This window comes from Moschus berezovskii, chromosome 5 (genome assembly GCF_049115385.1).
Source record: "Moschus berezovskii isolate FMDL1 chromosome 5, NW_MosBer_1.0, whole genome shotgun sequence".
In the NCBI taxonomy this organism is placed as follows: Eukaryota; Metazoa; Chordata; class Mammalia; order Artiodactyla; family Moschidae; genus Moschus; species Moschus berezovskii.
In genome coordinates, this window is record NC_142464.1 from 114,572,369 (window position 1) to 114,594,085 (window position 21,717).

General features: G+C 45.4%; 1 protein-coding gene across 3 annotated transcripts in view; it reads right to left on the reverse strand.

The window, feature by feature from the left end:
• Positions 1-21,717, reverse strand: part of SLC2A9 (solute carrier family 2 member 9) — a 292,047-nt gene that overhangs the window by 183,702 nt on the left and 86,628 nt on the right. For all 3 annotated transcript variants that reach the window (XM_088836486.1, XM_088836485.1, XM_088836484.1), the window contains exon 6: positions 19,616-19,761. In XM_088836486.1, the coding sequence (XP_088692612.1) occupies positions 19,616-19,761 (146 nt within the window). The remainder of the gene's footprint in view (positions 1-19,615; positions 19,762-21,717) is intronic.

Below are 21,717 nucleotides of genomic sequence, written 5' to 3' on the forward strand. Positions count from 1 at the left end.
GTGTGTGCAGGATGGAGAGGGGGAGGATTTCTGTCAAATCACCGTCATTGTCAACACCAAGTCCTCCTGGGCAGGGACCCAGGCTGCTAACTGGGTGTTGTTCTCCCCTCAGTGTCCAAAACACAGAAAGGAATGTTTATCAGTGAGTGCTGCTTGGGAAGCTGAGAGGTCAGTTTCCACGTGAGAGGAATCTTATTCTTCCAAACACTGAGACTTCCAATCCGCCAGAAGCAACATCTGCCTCATGCAATTGTGGGAGTAGAGAATCATCTCCCCAGGGCCCTGTGCCTTCCCAGCTTGCTCGGACTCCATTAAACCACGCAGATTGGCACTGGAGAAACAAAAGAGTTCCTTCTGCCTGGAAGAAAACAAGCTCTGCTTCCACTAGACTGAGATGGCCCCTCCATCCAATTAAGCCCATAAGAGAGGTGCACAGTCTCCCCCCAAAAATGCTTCTTCAGTCAGACAGCATCGTCTCTCCCACACCAGGCAGTGCAGGAAAGAGGAAGGTGAATCCGAATGACAGTGGTCCAGCCCCTAATGGGCTTACAGGCAGGATGAAACCAGAGGCGAGCACAAAGAAAGGGCACGTCCTGATGTTACCCGAATGGACCAGAGGCATGGTAAAGGGCTATTACGAGGATTCACAAAGCGAGCAAAAGCTTTTGTCCAGAGCATCAGGCCAAGCGCAGAGGATGTTCAGCTTCTTTCTATTTTCAGAAGGGCTGTTCAGTTATATTCCTTTACTGGAGTTTGGAGTTGGATCTTTCTGGAAGGCTGAAGGATGTGGATTGAGAGACAGAGAGCATTTAAATGGTACAAGAGTGTGGGAATAGCAGGAGGATTTTGGGATGGTGGGGGAGTAACGGGGATTTGGAAATATGGGTAATTGAATGGGGCTAGAGGTTAGATCACTTCATGGCAAATAGATGGGGAAAAGGTGGAAACAGTCAGATTTCATTTTCTTGGGCTCCAAAATCAACGCAGATGGTGACTGCAGCCATGAAATTAAAAGATGCTTGCTCCTTGGAAGAAGAATATCTATGTCAAACCTAGACAGTATTTTAAAAAGCAGAGACAGCACTTCACCAACAAAGATCTATATAGTCAAAGCTATGGTTTTTCCAGTAGTCATGTATGGATGTGAGAGTTGGACTATAAAGAAAACTGAGCACCGAAGAATTGATGCTGTTGAACTGTGGTGCTTGAGAAGACTCTTGAGAACCCCATGGACAGCAAGGAGATCCAACCAGTCCATCCTAAAGGAGATCAGTCCTAAATATTCATTGGACTGATGCTGAAGCTGAAGCTCCAATATTTTGGCCACCTGATGTGAAAAGCCAACTCATTGGAAAAGACACCCTGAAGTAGGAAAAATTGAGGGCAAGAGGAGAAGGGGGTGGCAAAGGATGAGATGGTTGGGTGGCATCACTGACTCAATGGAGTGAGTTTGAGCAAACTCAGGGAGATAGTGATGGACAGGGAGGCCTGGCGTGCTATAGTTCATGGGGTCGCAAAGAGTCAGACACGACTTAGTGATTGAACAACAACAACAAGAGGTTAGGTGGATTAGAATGACGGACTGGCCCCCAGTTCAGGGGCCTTGGGTGCCAAGGTGAGGAATTTAGGCTTCATTTGCTGAACATGGGATCCATTGCTTGGCCGGGTAGCAACTATTAATATTTTCAAAATTAGGCAATAAGCAATTTTCCATGTAGTAGCTTTTCTAATGCTTATATAGATAGCCCTATGAAGTGTGGATTATTGTGCCCATTTTATAGATACAGAAACTGTGACCAGCAGGGAGAGGGAAGGAGCCAGGTTAGATGAGGCTTCTGCAGAGGCATCCCTGGGAAAAGGCTAGGACTCTTCCTCTAGCAATTCGTCTCTACAGCTCCCGTGCTTCATATGCATCTCGGCCCCAGAAGTACCCTCCCACCCGCTAAAGTGGCCTGAATTGGGGCCCAGTCTCTCATTCTAATCCATCTAACTTCTAGTACCATCCAACTACCCGTATTTCTAAATCTAAATCCTGCCCTTGCCACTTCCCCTCTGTTTTGTTTCACAGACTTCATTACTGCCCAACTTTAAATATTTATTTGTCTCTGATCTGTGTCCTCCACGAAAATTCAAGGTTCATGAGGACAAGGGTCCTTGTCTATTGTTTTCTTCTGGATAGAGCCTAGAACAGTGCCAGGCACACAGTAGGAACTCAATAAATGTTTGTCAAATGAATGAATACATCATCAGTAGACAAAGTCCAAATGGCCTGGGCTCCTGCTGGCTGCAGATACTAGAGGGTGCCAGACTGCAGGCTGACTCTGGGTGAAGGACCCAAGAGAGCCCCATACTTTGCGATCTAGGTCTTGGGCAGAGGTTCTCCATAAAGTGAGAGTCCTGGGCTAGATGGCTTTGGTTATAGGCAGACAGGGTGATACAAGTGAGGGTCCAGGCCAGACTGCCTGGGCTGAGTCCTGGCTGGGACTCCTGCTAATGGGTGGCCTTGGGCAAGTTCTCCAAATGCTATGAGACTCAGTTTGCTCATCTGCAAGATGGGTGTAATAATAGTAATCGCATCCTAGAGGACTGTTGTGTGTTTTGGGGATCACATCAGAAAATGCCAGTGAAGAACTCAACTCGGTTCCTGAAATAGGATGACACCTTTGGAAATGGGGGAAGCGCTTTGACCCATTTATTCAATAGCATCTTCTGTGAAACTTCTGGGTGAAGGGCACATGCTCCAAGGATGACAGGTGAACTGGCTACTCCTGTCCTCACCGAGGGGAAAGGAAGGACCAAGCAGTGTGCTCGGGGGTCTCACATATGATAACACACTCCTAATGCCTCCCCAGGTTCAAATCATGTCCAAGATCACCGGCCAGATAGTTCTGGGCAGGGTTTCCCCTTTGAGTCTCCATTTTACAATTTGCAAAATGGGATGATGATAGAACCTGCTTCCCAGGCTGAGGCAAATTTAAGTGAGATGATGTGGATGAAGCCCACTGCTCAGCACAGGGAAAGCATTTTGCAAATTCTGGTCTTTCTACTCCACTGTGTGAATGCAGGACCATCCTGAGCCTCCCAGTGGGGGGCCTGGGGTTCAGAGGCACCGAGTACAAGGCAGTTGAGCAAATCAAATGTTAGGATGGGACTGAGCTGCCATCTTGGAGGCTCAGCCCCCAGGAGCCTCCTCGGACCATCCCTGTAAGGCTTACCCACATCCCAGGGGTCTGCATGAGGTGACTCAGGACCTATTTCCAAGACACAGTGGTTGCTACATGGTGGAAGTGATGGAGCTGGGCCTGGTAGCCAGGAGCTGAGGGTACCAACCTCCTCAGCAGTTGTGCAAACCAGAGTCGGGCACTGAATAACCCTGAGACTTGTTCTCCCCATCTGAGAAATGGGTCTAATTATGGCACTGCCCCGGGGAGGATGAGCCATTGCACAAAGAGCCCTGGAGGCTGCAGGTGATATGATCCCTTTGCACACCTGCACTGCAATGTGTAGATCACCAGATCTACCTTCTTCTTGTCTTTCCAGCAGCCTCGTGAGACAGAGATGATGATGAAATAGCCAGACTCCTGGAAGTGATAAGGGTGCACCAGTGCTGTTCAGAGGGATTTGTTGAAGGGAACGTGTTATAGACCAGCCAGACAATAAGAGCTGGCCATGGGTAGGGAGCATTTTTTATAAATATTTATATTTAGCTGGGTTCTGTCCAAGACAGGCCAAGGCCAAAACAGCAGGGATTCTAGCAACCTGCCTTCAAACCCCAGCTCCACAGCTCTTGTGTGATCTTGACCACATCTGTACAGTTCTCTGCACCTCAGTGTTCTCATCTGTGCAATGGGGATAATACAGACCATACCTAATCTGTAGGGTTATTGCATGGATTTCCTGAATTAACAGGTAAAACAAACCCACAGCAAATGTGAACTTTTGGAATTTGGAGCCCAGGTCTGATGATTCAATGACCTTGCTCTCTGCCTGACCTTTGCTGTATTGTTCCCTCTGAGGCATACCAGCCTGACTGCCAGTGAAGTTGCTCAGTCGTGTCTGACTCTTTGCTACCCCATGGACTGTAGCCTACCAGGCTCCTCCATCCATGGAATTTTCCAGGGAGGAGTACTGGAGTGGGTTGCCATTTGCTTCTCCAGGGGATCTTCCCGACTCAGGGATCAAACCCAGGTCTCCTGCATTGCAGGCAGACGCTTTACCGTTTGAGAAGCCTGACTGCTGGGGCCACGTAAACCACAGGGCAGGAAACTTATGACCAAGCAAACCTCCAGAGCTGACCATCTCTCCCTTCATGGGGCTCAGGGAATTCTCTCTCCCCTCCAAGACCCACTCCAGGCCACCTACTCAGAGGGCAGCTGGGCTAATTGTTTTTCCCTGCAGCTGTTTTGAAGACAGAATAGCGAAGTTCAGGCAAGCTTCAGAGACTGCCTTTAAAATTCTAGATGACATGGCTTCAAGACCAATTAAATTTATCTTTGTATCCCTTCAATCTTCCTTGCTTGCAGACTGAGATACCAGCCGAGCTGACTGGGGTCTGCAGTGCCCCCAGCCCAGGGGCACACGTCACCCAGAGTATTAACCATCACGCAGAAGCCAGAGCAGACAGGAGCCCTGCAGTGACTTCCATAACGGCCCCTCCTTTTAGAGACAAAGAACCGAGGTCAGGAGAGGGGACCGCACAAAGCCACGGTGCAGTACTCGGTGGCCTGCTGCTTGCCCACACACATCACAGCAGATAAGTCTGGGGGTCTGTTTGTGTTCTCAGGAGCAAAGAAGCATTAAAAAATTCATGAACTGGGGCATTCATCATTCCAAGGTCAAGAAAAGTTTGTGCATTCCCTCTACATTTAGAAGCATCTCAGTGTCACAGACCCCACCATCGGATTTATGATGATACAAAGAACTAAGACCTCAGACCTCATTTCTGGGAAAGACCGTCACATGGACAACCACTTGATTCCACAGCAGACCCAGCCAACTTCCTAAGAGAGGAGTAGCTTTTGCAGAAGACTGAGGTGTGTGCGTACTCAGTCAAGTCCCATTCGTTTTGACCACATGGACTGTAGCCTGCCAGGCTCCTCTGTCCATGGGATTTTCCAGGCAAGAATACCAGAGTGGCTTGCCATTTCATCCTCCAGGGGAGCTTCCCAACCCAGGGTTAAAACCCGCATCTCCTGCGTCTCCTGCCTTGGCAGGCGGGTTCTTTACCACTGAGTCACCTGGGAAGCCCGAAGACTGATGTGGGAACAGCTAACTCTAGTGACTAGCAGGAGAGAGGTATGCGGTGAGGGGTCCAGCATATAGCTTGCACGAAGTGAACCCAAATGGAGCTAATTAGGGAGCGAGTCCTAAGAACTGTCTGTGTATCACTGCGTCTAATTTTCACAACTCAGGTGAGCTGTGCACACTTATCCCCATTTTACTAACAAAGATACACAGAGGCTAAGGAACGATTCTCTTTCCTATTGTTGGAGAGGGAGACTGAACGGGACCCAGGAAGCTAATGGGACCCACACTGCCCCACCGAAAAGCCTGAATTATCTAAAAGAGAAAATTCAGAGCTCAGAAGGTTGTCTGAAGGAGACTGGGCATCACCCTGTGAGGAACTCTGAAGTGTCAGGAGGGATGCAGAGGAGACAGTCTCTAATTTTCTTTTTCCCTAGTTCCTATCAAAGGAAATTCATCCTGTGGGTGCTCCCAGCCCACCAGAACGTTTTCTCCTGTTACAGAAAACATCTGAGCCATGCCCCGAATGAGAGTCTTCATTTCAAAGAGAAAATATGTGATTTCTCAGTTACTGGAGACATGAAGAGTCTCATCAGGTGAAAATGCCGTTGGACTGTTTGCGACTACTTTAACGTGGATGAATATGTGTCTTCTCATGTTTTGATTAGAATCAAACTGTCCTTTCTTCCTGGGCTTGGATGAAGTACAGAGAGTTCAAGATGAAAAGCTTATAGAAAAGAAGTGCTGTCATGTACTTCTTTTGACAGGACAGCCTGCCTGACTGCCTAACTTCCTATGCCAGGACTCTTAAGCTTTGGGGTGCCTCCCCCTGCTCCCCATCTGCAAGTCCCACTCTGCAGGTCCTACAGCACAGAGGTCATGGCTTCAAAGCCAGGAAGCTCAGGCTCCAACCAGGCTCTCCCACCTTCTTGCTGTGGCCATTTGGGGTCATTATTAAACCCCTCTGAGACTGAACCTTTAATCTTTAACATAGAAAGTAATAATATCTATTTCCAAGAACTATTATGAGTCAAATGAGATCCTGGCTGACATCTGTTTAGCATCAGTTCCAGGTACTGTTTCAAAGCGCTTGACATCTATTTCCTTCTGTAAGCCTTTCAAAAGCCCCAACGGAACAGGTGTCATTGTAACTTCATTGAATAGGTAAGGCAGTGGCTAAGAGAGGTTCCGAAACGTATTCACGGTTCCACAGCTGCGGGCGGTGGGACCGGAAGGCAGACTCAGGCAGCCTGACACCAGAACTATAGCCACAGGGGGCGCTCTGTGCCCCGCCCTCGGGAGTTCATTCTGCCATGACAGAACCTCATGTTCTCTCCTCTTTTTAATCTCTCGTGGAATTCCAGTATGAGGTCCTTAGTGTTTTGTAGATTACCAATAATTATTGTGATGAAATCACAGTCATTAATACTAGCTCTGTATATAAAGTGCCAAGAAAGAGCTACTGTCCTTAAGCAAACATGGAATATTTACAAAAGTTGATTGCAAGCCAACCACAGAGTAACCTTAACATGTTCCCCATAGAAGAAATTTGAGGGTTACTTTCTGTTTACACAACACAATAAAAATCGCAGTGAGTGACAAGAACAAAGACACATCTACTGGGAACTGAAAACATTATTTGTTTGGAGTATGGAATCAAAATGAAAAATTATGTAGAAACAGTAACATTGAGAAAGTGACATACCAAAATCTTCAGAATGTTGGCAGACCGGTGTTCAAAGAAAAAATGTACGAATAAGAATGGGACAAAGCAGAAATCAATAAAACTGGAAAGCAATACAATGGCTAACAGAGTTTAGCCTTGTAAATAAAATCAGATGCAACCTTTTCAAAATGTTGTCTAACAGAGAGAGAGCAAAATTAAATCAAAAGAGAAGATATAAAGAATAGACATGAGGGTGTTAAAACATAGTTGTATGTAGCACTTCCCTGGTGGCTCAGTGGTAAACAATCTGCCTGCCAGTGCAGGAGACACAGGTTCAATCCCTGATCCGGGATGATACCACATGTCATGCAGTGACTGAGCCTGCGTGCCACAACTATTGAGCTGCACTCTAGAGCTCGGGAGCCTCAGCTACTGAGCCCAGGTGCTGCAATACAGAAGCCTGTGAGCCCTAGAGCCTGCGCTCCTCAACAAAACAAGCTACCGGAATGAGCAGCCCTCACACTGCAACTAGAGAGTAGTCCCCGCTCCTCGCAACTAGAGAAAAGCCCACGCAGCAACGAAGACCCAGCTCAGCCAAAAATACATAAAATTATTTTTAAAAAGCATTGTTTAAGAAAAGCTTGGTTATATGTATATTTGTGTGTATATATTTGAATGTTGCAATGAAATGAATGAAAAGGGAGCAATTTTAAAAACCGATTCAAAAGGAGACAAATTAGGCTGTTTAGTTAAAGAAGAAACTGATAAAATATCCTCCAAGAATTTCTTTCTGAAAAGACTAGGTTGAGATGGTTTTACTAGTGACGTCTTCTGATACTTTAATTACTAACGTTATATGATATAATCTAACCTAGACAGCATATTAAAAAGCAGAGACATTACATTGCTGACTAAGGTCCGTCTAGTCAAGGCTATGGTTTTTCCAGTAGTCAGGTATGGCTGTGAGAGTTGGACCATAAAGAAGGCTGAGAGCCGAAGAGTTGATGCTTTTGAACTGTGGTGTTGGAGAAGACTCTTGAGAATCCCTTGGACTGCAAGGAGATCCAACCAGTCAATCCCAAAGGAAATCAGTCCTGAATATTCATTGGAAGGACTGATGTTAAACCTGAAGCTCCAGAGCTTTGGCCACCTGATTCGAAGAACTGACTCATTTGAAAAGACCCTGATGCTGGGAAAGATTAAAGGCAGGAGAAGAAAGGGATGACAGAGGATGAGATGGTTGGATGACATCACTGATTGTTGGACGTGAGTTTGAGCAAGCTCCGGGAGTTGGGGATGGACAGGGAGGCCTGGCGTGCTGCAGTTCATGGGGTCCAAAAGAGTCGCACATGACTGAGCGACTGAACTGAACTGAGAATGAGTAAAAGATGGAAAGAGATTTTAAAAATATAGATTAAGCATTAAAAGTCTAGATAAATCTCATCTCTGGCTGTAAGTATATAAATCTAAACAAGTCACTAATGAATCAAATTCAACAACATTTAAAAAATGTTCCATAGTGACCAATAAAGATATATCCCAGGGATGTGAGGATGGTTTAACACAAGGCATTCTAATAGTATACCATATCTAATAATTGATTGTCAGGTAACAAAGAAGCATCATTAGCCTAATAAAAACTAGAAGATATTTTCCACATTGCTGATATTCTATAGAAACTAAGATGAGATATATAAATCCTAACCAAGATAAATAATATCCATTTTAAATGGAAAAAATTAACATATTTAAATTAATGATGAAAAACAATAAGTATTTCCAATAAAACAGGAAAAAGAAAGATGCCCCCTGATGTCAGCATTATTAACATAACCTTGTCAATGCAATTACACATGAATGTCAGTAAAACAAAAAAAAAGGAGAGATTCATTATCAGCAAGGAAGAGACAGAATTGTCCATCTTTATAGATGCTATCATTAATCACTCATTTGAATTGTGTAGATAAACAAATAAGCAGCTAAAATGTGTAAGAAAGTAGAAGAGAGTTTCAGACTAACATGTAAATTAGTAGTTTTCCTATATTTTGTTAACAACCGAACATAATGGAAAAAAAACTCCAGTAGCAGCAAAAAGATAGAAGATAATTATAATTAACAAAAAAATTAATCCCCCTTTGCTTAGTTAGAAATACAACAGCAATAAAAATAGCTGAGTGACAATAACGAAATCTAGATAGAGAGGCATCACGTGTTTCTCAGTGGAAATAATGAGTTATGAAAAACAATCTTAATTGGGTTCAAACAGTTTAACACAATTCCAGTCACAGCTTCAAAGACTTTTTGTGTTGAAAATGAGGAAATAGTTTTAAAGTTCCCCTGGGAGAATATACAAGTGAATGTTTCCAGAACAGTTTTGAAAATCAACACTAGTGGGGACAGTATTAAACATATAATAAAGTTACGATCATGAAAACAAAGTATGGACACTAGAATAGAAATAAAGGAACAACGTGGATGGCCCAGAAGCAGAAATTCATGTATACTGTGAATATAACATATAGTAAAGAAACCTCAAAAATCATCAGAGGAAACTTTGTTTGGGTTAAAGAGTAGTTTAGGAAAAAGTGGCGAGAGGTGGGAAAAAGATAAGTGCAAATGCTTCATACCACGTTCTAAAATAAGTCAAAAGATTTTATGAATTAAATGTAAAAACTAATACCATAGATGACCCACAAATAAATACAGATAAAAATTTATCGTATTCCTAAGATAAAAACCAGTGGAAGAAATTTCAAGGGAAAAGAAAGACTTCGTTATATTTAAAGATATATTTTTTAAATCCACACATTGAAAATAAAAAGGAAACTAAATGTAAAAATAAACCAAGCCATAAAAATATATGCCACAAATATATCAAAAGATTAATAAAAGCAAAAGAGGTTGTAAAAATTACTAAGATAGTCATTAGCATTGGTAATGAACTCCTCAAAGACACCCGTATTCTAATCTCTGGAACTGTGAATATCAAATTATGTGGCAAAATATTTTTTGCAGTTAAAGATCTCCAGATGGGAAGATTATCCTGAATTATCTGGATGGGCTGCAATCAGAGGTTAAGAAGGAGACGTGAACTAAGAATGATGCCTGCCATACCAGTAAATAAAGGATGTCATGGCCAACAGTGAATACAGCCATCCCAGTGACAGTGAGCCCTGAGGGAACTTGAAACAGAAACGAGGACTGTCCACCATCTAGCTTTCTTCAGGACTGCAGCCTCCTCTGATGGTAAATGCTGAAGAAACTCAGGATGGGAAAACATAGGGTATTGACCCCAGATAGCTGAGGTGCATATCAAAGGAATGCGTTCAGTGAGCCCAGACTCTTGTATCTTCCCATACATAGAAGAGTGCTAAATTCCTTAACTTGGGACAACTGGTTTTCTTTAATTAGCAATAATCTTTTGATGTTTCTACTTCCTGCCGTTTGTTGCAAAAACTCCTATATATTTCAGCTCCTTCCTTGCCTCCTCGGAGCAATTTTTTCAAGTTGAGATGTTATCTCCCGGGCTTGAAGTCCTAAGAATGTCCACAGAATAAAACATAGCTCTCAAATTTTAGGCTGTGAATTTTTTTGTTTTTTTTCTTTTCAGTTGACAGAGACAAAGGGAAATGTGACCAAAGAAAGGAGAGGATGAGGCAGTGTGATCACAGAGTCAGAGATTGGAGCAACGGGGCCACAAGCCAAGGAATGCCGGCAACCACCAGAAGCTGGGAGAGACAGGAATAGACTCCTCTTCCTCCTCAGAAGGGCCCAGATTTTCTGACACCTTGAATTCATCCCAGTGAAACCAGTTTTTTTAGAGCAACTGCTGACTGAAACCGCCTGCCTTGGCCAGATCCGATGGCAACCACTTGCAAGAGCAATCTTACAGTAGGAGGTCCTGGTAAGGAACTTGGAACTAACAAGCTACCACCAACAGGAATAATTCAGAAAAGGTCAAAAGGAAAAAGGAGATGCCAAGCCTTAAGTCTTACCAACCTCCCAGAATCCTCACTGGAATCTATCTTGGCTGAGCGATGCCTGCACCGCTAGGAAGGACCCTGGGTCAGAATGGTTGGCCAGAGACAACCCAGAAACTAATCCCATCACCATAAAACCTGAGACTGTGAGCCACGTGGCCAAGCAGTTCCCTTGGGCTCCCTTACCCTGCTGCTCTCCACCCAGGCGCCCCTTCCCAATAAAGTCTCTTGTTTTGTCAGCCCGTGTGTTCTCTTTGGACAATTCATTTCTGATTATTAGACAAGAGCCCACTCTTGGGCCCTGGAAGGAGACCCCCTTCCTGCAACACTTTTGAACTTCTGGGGTCCAAGAATAAATTTCCATCTCATTTGTCGTGATTTGTTACAGCACCAACAGAAAACTAGTGTACTTATGAAATATTCAACTTTGCTAATAAGCACAGAAACACAAAATACTATTTATTCTAAAGCAACACTATATTGCTTTTGCCTATCAAATACCCAAGTTATTTGAATGCTACGGGTGACAAAGACATAATAACACAGCGCGCTCTTGTGTGCTGCTGGTGGGAAAGCAAATTGAGGCGGCCTTTGGAGAAAGATTTGACATGGCTGAAAGCCTTAGATAAATGTATATTCTTTGACCTGTTGTTTTCATTTTTACGGTGCTAAACCACACAAATAGAGATTTGAATAACGATTTATGTAGAAGATAGTTCATTCTAAGTTTAAAAATTCAGTATTTCAATAATAAACACAATCAAAATGTCCAGCAAATAAAATAATAATGAAACAAATTATGGTAACTCAGAATAATGTACAACTATTAAAGTTATCTTGACAAATTATTTTAATGACTTGTTCACAACACTGTGTTGTGAAATAATCAGCTTGCAAAAGGTTATGAATGTAATGAACCAAATGTGTTTGTGTGTGTGTGTGTGTGTGTGTGTGTAAATTTATCTGATTAAAAAACAATGGAAGGGACTTCCCTGGTGGGCCAGTGGCTAAGACTCTGGACTCCCAATGCAGGGGGCCCAGGTTCAATCCCTGGTCAGGGAACTAGAGCCCATATACCACAGCTAAGATCTGGCACAGCCCCAAAATCAAATAAATATTTCCCTATGACTGATTCATGTTGATGTTCGAAAGAAACCAACAATTCTCTAAAGCAATTATCCTCCAATTTTAAAAACACTTAAAATAAAAAAAATGTGAAAAAGCCTTTAAAACTGTTAAAGTGTTTATTTAGCAATGGTGAGATACAGACATTTTAATGTTTTTATTTATCAATTTCTTCTGTACTGTGGAAGAATAGATATGGATCTAACATGATCATAAAAATCATGCAAGTTAAAAGAAAGGAGTTGAGAGATTTATGAAAAATATGTTTCCATATGATTCATGTTAGTGTAAATTCAGGAACAGCAAAAGCATTCAATAATGGACAATAGTTATAATGCACCTTTGTGATGGAATATAAGGTAACACTGAAAATGGATTTATGAGAGAAACGACTTTGATAGGGTGGTGATTTTTAAAAAAGCAAAACATGAAGCTAAGCACAATGTTATCTCTATTGCATAATAGATGGCTAGAAATATAGACAGTAATAGATGTAGCTGCCTTCCCTAACACGGCAGAATTTCAAGTTGCTTTATTTCCTTTCTTGTATTTCCCTAGTGTTTCAAGCTAAGCACTAAATATTTGTATAAAGGAACGAACTGGACGTAAGTCGTGTGTAAAGTGTGTCCCCGCTGGAGCACTGATAACGCCGAGCTTCCACTTCTTTCTTGGCCTGATCCTCATCCGGTTGAATGCTCTCCCAGGCATACGAAACCATTAATTCATGGCCTGAAGCTGTTCCCATATCTCCTCACACTTCTGCCTACAATTTTTATCTCAGTTCCTTTCTTCTTTATTATTTTAGGAGAAATAGCTAATTAATATGCTTTTTGAAAGATTCTTTGGAAATATAAAATGTCACATAAATATTCAATCCCACAGTGTTTTATGATGCATCTTTGATTAAATTCAAGGCACCAGCATTAATTCCTACATTTATTTCCCTCTCTTGCCTTCTGGCGTCTGTTCTAAAAGCCTTCTTGCTACTTCCTCCAGCTTCTGCCTTTCAGAGCAATTGCCTGTACTGAAGCACAGCTTTTCTCTCTTTAATTCTCTTTTAGAAACTAAATTGTCTCTGCCTTTGAAGGTAAATGAAATTCGATTAAAATAGAGAAAATGAAATGCTGACACTTAGTGAAATAACTGTGGATCTCACTTGGCTGGAGTATCACAAATCCCCAAAGAGATGAAAGAAAATTTCCCATTTGACATTCTTTCCTGTATTAGAAGCCCTAAATCCATCTTCCCTGAGCATGAATATTAAAAAAAACAACAAAAAAGGACACTCACTGAGTTACTCACATATCCTTCAAGACTGTCTGAAATAAATCCAATCTGATAGGAAAAGACAGTCTACAAGGCCCAATATAGCATTTTCTCAGCTGGCTTGGGGTCAGAAGGTGGGCATGGGTGCTGTGCTCCTTGGCCAGCATCATGCTTATGAGCCTTGTTGCTGCCTGGAGAGACAACCCCCTCCTGGGAACCCAGGTACCGGGGTCTTGAATCAGTTCTGCGTTCAAGTTGCTCTGTGACTTGGGTAATTCATTTCAGTGAATCCCTGCAAAGTTGCTTTTCCTCCAGGGCTCCCTATCTTAGCATCTGCTACTGCCATGCTACCTGAGTGATATTCCAGAACCAGGAATTATCCTTGACTCCTCTTCCCTCAGGCCCTGCATCCCATCACTGCCTAAGCCATCGCATCTACCCACTCCATGCCTACCACTATCACTCTAATCCAAGCTCCCAGTATCTCTCCTCTGGACCAGTGTAATCTCCCTGGGCTTTGTTGGGATCCAGTCCTTTCTCCAAAAGTCTTTTTTTCAAGTGCTCATCTTATTCTGTCATTGCCTTACTTCAACCTGTCAAGGATTTCTCATTGCTCTTGGACAAAGATAAATCTCCATAGGCACACAAGTCCCCATCAGAGTGTGTGAAAAATGGCCCACAGGCTGACCCAAACCCAAACAATTTTTTCAGTTATTTAAAAATTGAGAAATGTGACATAAAATTTGGACTTCTAACTTCTCTTGAAAATTGGTTGTGGCTCAGCTGATAAAGAACCCGCCTGCAATGCAGGAGACCTGGGTTTGATCCCTGGTTGGGAAGATCCCATGGAGAAGGGAAAGCCTACCCACTCCAGCATTTTGGCCTGGAGAAATTCCATGGATTGTATAGTCCATGGGGTCACAAAGAGTCAGACACGACTGAGCGACTTTCACTGTAAATGCTATCACCTTAGTCAAGGAGGGGTTTTCCTGGTGACTCAGATGGTAAAGATTCTACCTGTAATACAGGAGACCTGGGTTCCATCCCTGGGTTGGGAGGATACCCTGTAGAAGGGAATGGCTACCAACTGCAATATTCTTGTCTGGTAAATTCCATGGACAGAGGAGTCTGGCAGGCTACAGTCCATAGGGTCACAAAGAGTCGGACATGACTGAGCGACTGACACACACAAGAGACAGTCAAGCACCTGTCGGGGAAATAGTAGCAGTACCCGTCCACCCTCATGGGACAGGTCTGCAGTCTCCACTGAGCCTCCTCATCTTGCTCGCCCTTCACTATGCTCACTGTTCAGCTGGGTTACCTTTCCAGGAGCACCTCCCTCTCCCTCTAGATGCTCCAGTTCCCCTAGGGTTTCTGCCTCTCAACAAATGCCAGGGCCTTCACTTATACTGTTCCCCCTACCTGGAACACCCTTCCCAACTCTGCTTCTTTCCCTCTTTCTCTCTCTCTCTCCACCACTCCCCCACCTGGATAAATCCTATTCATCCTCAAGGCACGAGTCTGAGTGTCATTTCTTCCAGAAAACCATCTCTGACCCCCCTATTCTAGGACGATGCCCTACTTTTACCCCATCATGCTGATCATTGGTTAATTGTCTTTCCTGTGAGCTCCCCAAGGGCAGGGAGTAGTCTGAAATCCTCAGCTCATGACCAACAGCCACCGGCCCAACACCTGTCCCAGAGGAGAAGCTTTCTAAATATTTCCTGAATGAGTGAATCAACTTGAAACCTCTGGGCTTAGTATACATACACACCAATAAGACATGAGCGACTACAGGACAAATCAGAAGCAAGCAGAAATAACAGCATGGACAGGTATGTGTAAGGTGTTCATTCTGGGGACATGCTGAACTGGTCACTGTCTGCCAGAGATGTCCCCTTGGAGGAATTTATGCTTGAGTGGAACTTGGGGATTAGAGATTTGTGAGCATTCCTCCCCAAGGAGGACACTGGCTCATGGAGGTGGGTGACCTGTCCAAGGTCACACAGTCCCTACAGACTGTGAGCAAGAGGAAGGTACAGACTATACCTGGCTCATGTTTACCATCAAAGCTGTAGCTCCAGCATCCAGCTTAGTGATTGGCAAGTGCGCTGAGTGAGTGACTGGACGAGTGAAGAGGGAGAGAAGATCGAGGTCCAAGAAAGAGCTGAGAGCTGCTCCGGACTGAACGGAGAGAAGAGAAGAGAAGTCGCTTAGCCGTGTCCGACGCTCTGCGACCCCGTGGACTGTAGCCCACCAGGCTCCTCCATCCGTGGGATTCTCCAGGCAAGAGTACTGGACTGGGGTGCCATTTCCTTCTCCAGGGATCTTCCCGACCCAGGGATCAAACCCGGGTCTCCCGCATTGGAGGCAGACGCTTTCACCTCTGAGCCACCAGGCCCCGTCAAATTCACATGTTGAAATCCTCACCCCCAGGATTATAGTATTAGGAAGTGGGGCCTTTGGGAGGTGATCAGGTTATAAGGATGGAACCCTCATGAAAGGGATTAATGCCTTTAGAGGAAGACACACAAGAGATGACCTTTTTCCCCGATTTGAGGACACAGTGAGAGAGCGGCTGTGGGTACAAGGCAGGATGAGCCCCTTGCCAGAGACTGACCATGTGGGCACCTTGATCTTGGACTTCCAGCCTCCAGAACTGTGAGAAATGAGTTTCTGCTGTTTACAAGCCACTAGACTATGGTATTTTTGTTGTTGTTGTAGTTGTCAGTCACTTAGTCGTGTCCGACTCTTTGCGACCCCATGGACTGTAGCCTGCCAGGCTCCTCCGTCCATGGAGTTCTCCAGGCAAGAATACTGGACTGGGTTGCCATTTCCTCCTCCAAGGGATCTTCCAGACCCAGGGATCAAATCTATGTACTCTGTATTGCAGGCAGATTATTTACCATCTGAGCCTCTGGGGAAGCCCATATAGCAGCCCCCAAAGGACTAAGACCCCTGTGGTCCTTGTCCTGGTTCTGGTGTGTGTGTCCTCGGTGGCTAAGTTGTATCCGACCTCTTGTGACCCCACTGTAACCCGCCAGGCTCCTCTGTCCACGGAATTTCCCAGACAAGAATACTGGAGTGGGATGCCATTTCCTTCTTCAGAGGATCTTCCTGACCCAGGGATCAACCCAAGTCTTCTGCATCAGCAGACAGATTTTTGACCACTGACACCAGGGAAGTCCTGTGGTTCTGGCACCGAGTTCCTAAAACACTTGGTATTTCCTAATTGATGAGTTTATGTCAATGAGGTTATTTTTGGACTACACCCAAGGATGGGGGCTTGTTGCCAGATGCATCGACTAATTAATTAGAAAGTTGGAACTTTTGGTCCCACCCTCTAGACATCTGGGGAGGGGAGAGAGGCTGGAGATTGAGTTCAACGCTAATGACCAATGTTTAATCAATCATGTCTATAGTGAAACCTCCGTTAAAACCCAAGAGGATGGGATTTGGAAGGCTTTCTGGTTGGTGAACATATTTTTAAAACATGGAAGCCCCATACCCCTTCCCCACACCTTGCCCTAGGCAGCTCTTCCATCTGGCCGTTTTTGAGTCACATCCTCTTATAGTAGACCATTATCTAGTAAGTAAACTGGTTTCCTGAGTTCTGTGAGCCACTTTTGCAAATTAATTGAACCCAAGGTGGGGTCCTGGGAACCTCTGATTTATAGCCCATAGGTCAGAAGCACAGGTAAAGACCTGGACTTGAGATAAGCATCCAAAGCAGGTTCAGTCTGGTGGGACTGAGCCCTTAAGACCTGTAGACTCTGACACTGTGTCTGGGTGGATAGTCTCAGAATTGAGTTGAAATGTAGGACACCCGGGCTTCCCTAGTGGCTCAGCAGTAAAGAATCCACCTGCAATGCAGGAGCCTCAGGAGAAGTGAGTTCGATCTCTGGGTCAGGAAGATCCTCTGGAGAAGGGAATGGCAACCCACTCCAGTATTCTTGCCTGGGCAATCTCATGGACAGAGGAGTCTGGCGGGTTACAGTCCATGGGGTTGCAAAGAGTTGGACACAGCTGAAGCGACTTAGCATGCATGAACACAAGCAGGACACCCAGCAGGTGACGTAGGGAAAGGGTCCACAGGATGTAACTGGAGTCAGAGTCTTAGTCACACTCCCAGAGAACCCAAAGGGTCCCATCTGGACTGTGTAAGACGCACCCCACACGTAGGAGTGCAGGCAGGCAGATTCAGGTTCTGGCTTCGGCTCCAACAATTTTTCACTAGTTAGTTCTATTCCTTACCTCTCTCAGCTCATATTTCCACGCCTATAGATGTAAGCCACTCACAAAGCAACTGTCAGGTATGAACGGCATTAAAGATGTGCTTCACTCAAGCACCACTGATATGAGCGTAGGTTTGTTTCGGTTGCTGCCTTCCTCCTGGTGGGAGGCAGCCCAGGGCAGCATTTGCCAGCCCTCCTCTGTTCAAATGGCCAGAAGTGGTAGCCATTCAACACTGACCTTCAGCCATGGTTTGTTCTCCTCCCTCCTGGTCCTCTTGGGGAAGGGGGAAGGGGATGCCTCTGCTTCCCTAGGAGGCATCTTCACCATTCTCCCTCCCTCATCCTTCCCAGACACTCGGGCAGCAAGGCTGTGGATTCCATCGCCCCTCCTCTCTCTCCTCTGGGCCACTGCATCAGTTCCCACCTCATCCTTCCCTGGCCAAAGGAAAGTCCCAGTTAGGGACTTTCACTCTCCATCCTTTGACTCCTCCCCCTCTAGCCCACACCTGCCCCCTATCTCCCCAGAGCCAGCTTCTCACTCAGGTCTGGTTAGGTCACTTCCTTGCTCTAGTGTCGCCCAGGGCTCCCTACTGCCCCAGGAGGAAGTCGACTGCAGCTCCGTGAACAGGTCCCTTGCCTCTCACGTTTCCCATGCCCAGTCTTCTCTCAGCCCCCAAGCCGCTCCCAGGTCTCTCATAGCCCCTTTCCCCTCTCAGGGCCTTGACTTTAGTTATTCCCTTTCTCTTCGGGGTCTTCTCTCCAAACCCCCTCATCACCTGCCTAACTGCTCACCCTTCAGGGCTCAGTTTAGAGGCCACCTCTTCTGGGAAGCCTCCCTTGATCACACCCATCCCCGCCCCAACCTGGGCGAGGTGTTCCTCCTTGCTGAGGCCATGCAATAAGTACATGGTTGTGCTGGGATTTATAGTCAGGCCTTCCTGCTTCCAAAACTGAAAGCCAACCACCGAAGACTGTGCAATTACATATGAATGTGGGAAAGAATTTTAGATTCTTTCTAGTTTTTGCCATTACAAAAAAAAAAATAAAAGCTGCAGTAAGCATTTGTGTACATATTTTTGTACAAACCTAATTTGAATTTCCCTGAGATATATGCCTGCTAGCACAATTGATAGGAGGTATGGTAAAGGAATTTTTAGCTTTTGAGAAACTACCAAATGCTTTTTCCTTAATGACCATGTCATTTCACATTCTCACTAGCTATTTAAGAGTGATTCAGCTCTCTGAACGACTGCTAGAATCTGATGCTTTCAGAATACATATTTCCCAATGGATCAGTGGTAAAGAATGAGCCTGCCGTGTAGGAGACACAGGAGTTGTGTGTTCGATTCTTGGGTCAGGAAGATCCCCTGGAGGAGGAAATGCAACCCACTCCAGTATTCTTACCTGGAAAACAATCTCATGGATTGAGGAGCCTGGTGGGCTACAGTCCATGCGGTCACAAAGAGTCAGACACAACTGAGCAACTAAGCACATGGATAAGAAAGACTCAGGAGTGAGGTGGAGCTGAGCCAAACACTGGAGAGATGCCCAAAATACATTAAATGAAGACAGCAAGTAGCAGAACAATGTATTGGGTTGGCCAAAAAGTTTGTTTGGATTTTTCCATAAGATATTATGGAAAATATTTATGGAAATATTATGGAAAATATTCTGTAAGATATTATGGAAAACCCAAACAAACTCTTTAGCCAACCCAGTGTATGGTGTGATTCCATAAAAATAAATAAATAAAACTATGTGTACATAAGTTATCTAAGCAAAGTCAAAGCCTAAATGAACATAAATGATCTCTTAACCACAGCCATTGGGCGGATGGATTCATACATTCTGTACGTTTTGAATTGGTTTGTATATTCTTTATTTTCTAAAAAGATCATCAAACCCAATCAAAGAAACTCAGCAACAACTTTTCTCCAACAATAAACGAGACGGTTGAGTGCTCAAGAATTCTGAGGCTAGGGACAAGGTTTTGGAGGAAGGGCTCACCTCGGATTGCCCTTCGTCTGGCAAGGGACACGGGGATCGGGGATGGTGGTTGAACTGAGAATGAACGTGTTTGGCTGGGAAGCCGCACTTACCTTTCCCAGCAGCTCCGGGAGGCCCAGCAGTTGCCCCGCGAAGACGCCGCCGCAGATGAAGATGGCAGTCACCTGCCCCAGAGCGCCGCGCATCTCCTTGGGCGAGATCTCACTCACATACATGGGGAGCGCGCTGAGGGCGATGCCTGGGGAGGAAGCATTGCGGCCGTGAGAGGGCTGCCTCCTTCGCAGAAGAGGCTGGTCACAGTACCTCCTCCCGCTTGGCACTTGACAAAAATAGCGCTGTAGCCACAGCGCCAGGCAATGTGCTTCAAGTTAGGTTGGATTCACACCAGTTTTTAGCCTTCAGGGAACCCTTCCTGTGAAGGGCTGCCCCCATTTATAAGCTGAGCACCTCATGCATTGCATCTCAGCCCAGGATAACTTTCTGGTTCCACACACAATGCAAACACGCCTAAGGTGCAAAGAGACAGCATTATCTCCGAGGTGGCGACATAAATCAGATGCTATTTGAATTTTTATCCCCAATACACATATTGAGATCACCGGTCCTCATGGAAAAATCAAGCGACCACGGATCAGTTTGGCACATGGTTGCTTAGGAGCAGCAGAATAATGGAACCTGCAGGATTCAAGTCCCACAGCCCCTCTTTCCTCTCTCGGTGGCCTTGGAAGTAAACTGGCTTCTCCTAGCCTCTGCTTTCTCGTCTATGAAAGGAGGGTCATAATAACTGTCTATTCCTATTGCGGTGGGAACACTGAGATCACACAGAAAGCCCCTGGCTCATGTGGGGTCACTGGATGGACGTTTGGGAAGCTGTTAGGTCTTCACCCTGACACTCCTGCTACCCACTAGGGATAATTGTCATTACTTCCCTGGTGGCTCAGGCTTCCCTTGTAGCTCAGCTGGTAAAGAATCTGCCCATAGTGCGGGAGACCTGGGTTCTACTCCTGGCTTGGGAAGATGCCCTGGAGAAGGTAAAGGCTACCCACTCCAGTATTCTGGCCTGGAGCATTCCATGGACTGTGTATTCCTTGGGGTTAGCAAAGAGTCGGATACGACTAAGCAACTTTTACTTCACTTCACTTCCTTGGTGGCTCAGATGGTACAGAATCCGCCTGCAATGCAGGAGACCTGGATTCAATCCCTGGATCAGAAAGACCAACCTGGAGAAGGGGATGGCTACCGACTTAAGTATTCTTGCCTGGAGAATCCCATGAACAGAGGAACCTGACAGGCTACAGTCCATGGGATTGCAAAGAGTCAGACACGACACTAACACATAAAGCTAATAAGGAAATATTAGGGCTAGCAGAAAAAAGGGGGCATGGGTCGTGGTGAAGGACAGTAAGCGTGCTTTCCTCACAGGGCGCCTGCGCAGACTGAATCCCTGGAGGCCAGGGGATGCTCAGCAGAGGGCCAGGCACACGGGTGATGTCAATTAATGGAGACCCTTCTGACTTGTCCGTTGTGAAGTGATATGGAAAACTGAGATGCTGATGGCTCAACGGGTGAGGAGGTAGCCGCTGTACGATGACCAGCTTATCCCAGTTTGCAAGGGACCAACTTGGCTTTAGGGCTTCCCTGGTAGCCCAGTGGTAAAGAACGGGCCTGGCAAGGCATGAAACACAGGTTCGATCCCTGGGTAGGAAAGTTCCCCTGGAGGAGGAAATGGCCACCTGCTCCAGTATTCTTGCCTGGGGAATCCCATGGACAGAGGAGCCTGGCGGGCTACCTCCATAGGATCACAGAAGAGTCCAGCACACCTTAGTGACTAAATAACAACAACGACATCCTGGCTTTAGCACTGAAAGTTCTGCATCCTGGGAAGATTCTGAGTTTTAGACAAACAAGGATGGCTGATTAACCTTGGTGTATGGCACCAAGCACCTCATACACCTGAGTGGACCCTCTCAACCTACCACCCTGTCGCCTACCATGTTCCCTGCCCCTTGCCCCCAGGTGTTGCCACCATTAGGTTTCCGGACTTTCCAGGTTAATTCTGATTGTGGGACACCAGGCTTTGCTGCTGTTTCTCCCAAGCGCTCTGTCCTCACAGCTCCACGTGTGGATGCTCTCCTATCCCTCCCATCTCAGCTCAGCCTCACTACCTCCTGTTAATGGGACCTAATGAGACCCA